General features: G+C 34.3%; 1 protein-coding gene across 1 annotated transcript; it reads right to left on the bottom strand.

The window, feature by feature from the left end:
* Positions 1–3,193: 3,193 nt before the first annotated feature.
* Positions 3,194–3,580, bottom strand: LOC147067038 (uncharacterized). Its single transcript, XM_085954820.1, has one exon. It carries the CDS (start codon positions 3,578–3,580, stop codon positions 3,194–3,196), a length of 387 nt encoding a protein of 128 aa, XP_085810946.1.
* Positions 3,581–6,862: the final 3,282 nt, after the last annotated feature.

The following is a 6,862-nucleotide window of genomic DNA, read 5'->3' as shown; positions in this document are numbered from 1 at the left end:
ACTTTCCTATCCTAGAGAGCGGCCGAAAGCAGTCTTGTGTATAGAATAGATGCGCTGATGTTTACGCCTATCATCTATGGTCCGCAGGTTGCGTTCTGTTCAAAATATTATATATGGATGCAATATCGCAAGTAATTTTAACGTAGGCACACGTAGAAACTGTTAAAATTAATTTAAATTACCATGAAATGATAATTCAAAATACTAATAAATTAGAGTTGGCACTTTCCATAATTGAATTTATAGAGACAGTGAGCATTCAAAATATTCTGCGAAATGACGAAACCATAGACAAAATTTGTCGCCGTAACAACAAGTGACAGCACGTGACGTGATCATAATGTAATCGCAGTTTCTTTTCATTACTATTGAGGAATACATTTTCGGGGAAAAACAAAAGAATACCAGTATTTTCAATACTTGATTATTCTTTGAAATCCTTACGGTTACTTACTATTTTACCACGTTTTTATTAGCTCGTATTCTTATTTGTCCAGTACTTATTTTTTCTTGTTTGTCAAAGATTTGTATTGGACGATTGAAGATTTTTAACTAACTTCCTGACTAGCTAGACATTTGAAACTTTTAAAATATATTATAACACGATGACAATGTATTCTTTTAATTCTTTTAGCCATATTTAAGCAGAATTGAATTCATTTTCAGTTAATTCTGTTTTGTATGGAAAGTTATTTTCCTTTTAATTTTTATAGTTAAAAGGAAAAAATTCGTAAAACTATTATTGGTTTCTAAGGGGTCCCGGCAACTAAATTAATAATATATACGTGCGTTACTATTGAAATCAATATGAAATGTCAAAATGACATTTCAGTATTCTATATTTATTCAGTATTTCTATCAAGTACAAAAAAAAGTATTTATTAATACATAGAATTGTCATATCATTCAACAGACAATTTTAAACCGTGGTATATAAAAAGTTGTTTTTATTTTGTAATTATTATAAGCGAACTCTTTTTACTGGTAAAAATAAATGAAACAGAATTAGAAATATTTTCGTATGGCACTACCTATAAGTACTTAATAGCAGGTTATATTTATTACTAGAGTAAAATTTCAGAGCAAAAAATCACGATAAACCCGATTTACAGATTTTCTAATTTTAAAATTAAACCAGCCCATAAAATAAAATAAAATCACTCCATCAATTTCCATTTACCGTAACGGGGCAATAAGGAGTGATCGATGCGACCGATTTCATATTTTTTCAGTATCCCTTAAAATAGGGAAAATGATGTGACGATTATTTTCATCTCGGGTGTGTAAACACTGGAATTAATTTTTCGTCGGGTAAACCCAACGCATATTGACACACCTGTCAGGATCGGCGAATGATTTCATTATTCTTAGTCGGTGTAAAATTCTTCGAGGAGAAATTTTATTAAGAGGGTAATATTTTTCTATTAACTTAGTCTCTTACAGATATTCGCGTCTAAGAAAAAAAATGTTTATCATCTTCACTTACCATTATTCATTCGTTTATCTGTATATTTCTAAATAAATCGTAAGCTAGTGGAGGAAAACAAAAGTATTGTCGTAAATATACAGATTTTAAATGGAAATAATGACCATTTCTGCTCTATACTAATGTTTCTTAAACTTTTTATGGTACGGCCGCTTACATCTGAAAAAAATGTAGGCTCCTGGAAAAAAATCTTACCTTCCAACAGTAGGTACCTATCTATTGGTAAATTTTCATCAATTAGGTTTATTAAGAATATGCTCTCTTGTAAAGCAAAACAATAAATAAAACATAATAAAAGATATATATAATTAAAATATATATTTTGAAAACACTTCTGAGAAAATAAATTATGACATTAATCGGCATAGAAAAATATGGCAATACTAGACTCTCTTCTCTCTTCTTGGTCGTGCACTCATGGCTGAGGATCGTGACCACATTTAAATTTCGCCATCCTTTGAGCGACCAAGATTTTCCATCCTTCTCGATCTTCCGCTTCTCTCAGGGCAGAATGGATGGTGCCCCAGTCTGCTCTTTCTTTTGGTCGCTCCATCGCGTAGACGCTCTTCCTCTGCTTCGCCTTCCCTGGAGGCTACCCAAAACTACCAGTCTCTACAGGTTGTCCTGTCCGCGCCTGACAATATTTCCAAAAAACTGCAGAATTCTTCTTAGACATATCGTCGAGAGCCGTTCTTTTATCTTCAGTCTCTGGATGGTTGACTGGTTCGTCCTGTGCTCCGTCCAAGAAATGCGAAGCATTCGGCGCCAACACCATATCTCAAAGACATCAATTGCCTTCCGTTCTCTTGCCTTCAGGGTCCACGACTCGACTCCGTATAGAAATATCGAGAACACTAATGTTTGCACAAGTATCATTTTTGTGGCAATCAAAATTTCCTGATCCTTCCATATAGTGGTAAGGCGTGTCATCGCATTTTTTGCAATCTGTGTACGCCTTCTTATTTACGCTTCGCATCCGCCCTTTTCACTGATGGTCGATCCAAGATATACGAACTCGTCGACTGTTTCGAGGTTTTGGAGTGTATTTGGTGTTGGTAGAAGGTTGGCCCGATCAACAACCATTAATTTGGTCTTATTCCTATTAATAAGGAGGCCGTATTTGCGACTCTCTTCCTCTACCCGGTGTAGCAGCTCTGTGAGTTCTCTTTCATCAGCAGCGATTAGTGTGGTATCATCTGCGAATCTTAAGTTGTTTATTTTCTGGCCACCAATTGTTATTCCGCCTTGCCAATGATCTAGGGCTCTTTGCAGTATATGTTATCTATATACTCGTATATTGAATAACTGGGGAGCTAAAACACATCCCTGATGAACTCCCTTCTCGGTTCGGAAACTCTCAGAAAACGCACTATTTACTCTTACATTTGTGTGGCTATTGTTATATAAGTTTTTGATGAGACAGGTAAGGTGTGATGGAACTCCCATTTCCAGAAGTACCTTTCACATACAGTTCCATCTTACGCAGTTGAATGCCTTCTGATAGTCAATAAAGCATAACATCATAGGGGTATTAAACTCTCTGCATTTTTCAATTAGTTGTCTGATGTTTAGAATTTGCTCTCGAGTTCCCTTGCCCATAACAAAACCTACTTGTTCCTTGGGTATTTATCGGTCGATGAAATGCTTCAGACGTCTGCTGATTATATGTAATAAGATTTTGCTTGCATGTGGAATAAGTGAGATTGTTCAATAGTTTTCACATTTACGTGAGGAACCTTTTTTGTGCAGGGGGATCAAAATTGACTCTGTCCAGTCCTTGGGCCATTCACCACTTTTCCAGATCATGTTGCATAATTGATGTATGATTATTTTTCCGACATCATTGACCTTTTTGAAGGCTTCTGCAGATATGCCATCGCCACCTGGTGGCTTGTGGGTTTTTAGTCTCTTTATCGCCTCTATCACTTCACTAAGAAGTATTTCAGGTTCTTGCTCATCGATACTTACATCAACCACCTCATCATCCTCTTTTGTATCTCTGTATAGGGCTTCAAAATATGTTTTCCACCTTGCCGTGACCCTATCCCGCTCCATAAGTAGTGTGTCGTCCTCTTCCTCGATGGCCCAGTTCATTTTCTTGAAACCTCTTGTGATTTCTTTCACTTTTTGGAAAAGATCGCGAGTTTCTACTCTGACAGCATGGGTTTCGATGTCTTCACACTTATTTTTGAGGAAAAGATTCTTGTCCCGCCGACAGAGTCGCTGAACAACTCTGTTTTGTTCAGAGTACCTTGCATGTTATATAGTTGAATTAAGTCCTTTATTTCTAAGATCGGCTCTTGTTTGTATGGCCTCCCATGTTTCATCAGATATCCAGATCTTGCGACGTTTCGGATCTTCCTTACTGTTATTGAGTTTTTGGACTTCCTCCATCGCGCATAAGGTGGCTTCCTTCAACTTATTCCATGTTGTTTCGACATTGTCGCTGGGGTCTACTAGACTAGTATCATTACAATTTAAAAAATATATATATAAATTATGTTGTTTTTCCTGAACAATACCCAAGATGTAAAATTATAACATTATTTTGTATTCATTATACCTATTTAAATTATAAAACAATGCGTATGCCTAACATGCATGCTAATGACCTCAATATATATTTATAGGACGTAGATATTCAGAAATATTCAAAACTAATATCAATTTATAGACCCCATACTTTATGTGGAATATTTTCTTCGTGAACAACACACACGGGCGTTATGGGGAAGCCACCAATAACTTTCGGTTGCACCACCTACGGCCATAAGCAGGGCGAAATCACCAAAAATCCCATCCATAGTTCACATTTTCCATATTATAAGGCAATCAAGTGATATAATCTAGGCATTATCCGCGTAGACTGGCTTTTAATATGGCAAGTATAGGCCATTGAAAACAATTTATAGCCGTTAAAAATTAATCGACTATAACTGAAGTTAGTGGCGCGCGCCAAAAATAAATGGAAGTTTTTTTTTTTTAATATTTATTGCGTAGGTAAGTTAGGTAATAATTTAGTATTATTTTCGTCTCGAACGTTAATTTTATTAAACCTGTACTATTCTATTTATATGGAAACTTTTTATTCAAACCATATTTTCTTATATGTAGATACATATTATTATATTCAATGTTGAATATTACAATATTATTTTTTTATACTATCCTGTCAATACTTAATAGAATTATAATTTGAGGCGTGTATTTTTTAAGTGAACTTATTCCAATTCAACAAATTTTTGGCAAAAGCGAAAAAACTGTTTACGGTGTTGATTGTTACATTATGTTTTTTTGTGTTGGAATAAGTTACTTTTGTAACTAACACCGATTTTGATGATGATTTCCTAATGGATTGAATGCTATTAGGTTCTTCTATGCAAAAAATACTTTTTCAAAATTTTATCCTTGAAATTATGGCATCCATAACTCATTTTCGTCACGTAGTGGAATAAGTTCACTTTGAAAATACACCCCTCGTTTATTATAATATACGTCACACCTGAATTTAGAAATAACCTGACGCCTTATAATGATTAAAGGTACTGTTAATACATTGATTTAAAATTACAAATCGACTGCACAATCTGCAAACCGCCTAACTCCATTTGGGCAAAGGAGAAAAAACTTAATAATTTAACTATCGAGCGGAATTTAACAATAATTCCAAAAATACACTTGGAATTTTTTTTACAAATAAGCTGCAGTATGAATTAATACACTATTCTAACTTCTCTTTTATATACAAAGAAAACTTATATAAAAAGTGCAGTTGTTTCATTTAGGATATTGAAAATTTGTTACCTGCAGTTGGTTGTTTTGTGTGAATAACGATAAAGCATTTATTTATAGGTTTAGGACTTTGAAATGTTGTGTTAGCATAGAACACATGCTTTATAACAAAATGCCATCATATTTTTTTTTCAAAAGTACAGTTAGCTGATTCGCAGATTAACCAGTCGAAATGGTAGTTGGCAATATTGACGGAAGTTGACATATTATCACCCCAGTCGGTCTATTCTATACACAAGGCGTCTATCGACAGGTAAAGTGATAAATATTATCACTTTATAATATTTATGTATCGAGGCAGTTAATTATTACAATAAATTAACCGTCTAAAATTTCAAAACTGCCTATCTCGCTCTAAAAGTTAACACAGCCAAGAGAGGGTCTATTAAAACATAGCACTTTTATATTTTGTATATTTGGCATAATCTTCTCACCTCATTGGCTCCAATTTTTCCAAGCTGTTAATATTCTGACCTACTTTCTTTTAATTTACTAACCTAGGCGGACTAACATTAATTCAAATATATTTAATGGTTTAACTAGCCATATTGAAATATTGTTTTTCTTATAATCTAATATTATAATTTGGTGACAGACAGTCGTATTTTTAGCTTTGTTAGACTCAGCTAAAAGAACTACTGAACCTGATGATTCAACTGATTATTCAGGTAAGATGCCGCGATATCCACCACAGTGGCATCTAAATCACTACATTTCGCTTCCCTCCATGGAATCATCGTGATACCATCAAGCCCCTTGCCATCTTGTTGAAAGATACTGAGAGGCTCCTGCTTTGATGGAACCAAAAACCAATGATGGCAGAATGATGAATATGTCTCCCATCACTCTTTTGACACCTGGTCAACTGGTCTTCCGCAATTACATCGGTGTACATGAGATAGAGATAACCTCATGTATCTCATGGCTCAGAACATGCTCGCAACAGAATAGCGTTTATTATTAATAACATTTACAATATTAAAAAGCGTCGATATTTGCTATTGAAAGAAATTATGATTTATCGTATCAGAATTAGATTTTTAACGTCATAATATCAGTCAATTAGTGTTGTTAGAGCTTTTTTTATCTATACAGATGCAATATTAATTACCCCGTAAATATTTTTCCAAATAAATGTACTTTGGTGGAGAACAGTATCCCTCAGAAACTGCTAATTTTACCTCGACTGTCTAGATTGAAATAATAATTTAAAAATATAATTATGCAAGAAAATATAGACAATAGAGAACCGCTATTGTACGTTACACTAGAATATGTATGTAAAACTTGATTTTAAGCGCACGGTCTTTTATTATGAGATGGAAGTGCTGCTAAGATAAGTTATTTATATGTTGTATTGCTAAAAACTATAATATTTTATCATCTCATCGATATTATCTATATTATCAGGCTCATCAATAAGAGAATTTAACATTTGATAAATAGAAAATGAAAAGAAGTACAGTATTGATTATATATTGGTGTATTTAAACCAGAGCATTGGAGCAGAGCTCGGAGCAGGAGCACGGAGCACTGGAGCACTGGGATTTTACCCGTAGCAGGAGCGGAGCCGGAGCACCTTAA

The sequence above is a fragment of the Rhyacophila brunnea genome, unplaced genomic scaffold, assembly GCF_057557595.1.
Source record: "Rhyacophila brunnea isolate RB1 unplaced genomic scaffold, BYU_Rbru_1.0 scaffold_4, whole genome shotgun sequence".
NCBI classification, from domain to species: domain Eukaryota; kingdom Metazoa; phylum Arthropoda; class Insecta; order Trichoptera; family Rhyacophilidae; genus Rhyacophila; species Rhyacophila brunnea.
Note: the sequence above shows the minus strand (reverse complement) of the source record. Positions and strands in the feature narration are given on the sequence as shown.

Coding starts and splice junctions, on each gene's coding strand:
- LOC147067038 (XM_085954820.1), bottom strand. CDS start 3,580: ATGAACTGGGCCATCGAGGAAGAGGACGACACACTACTTATGGAGCGG.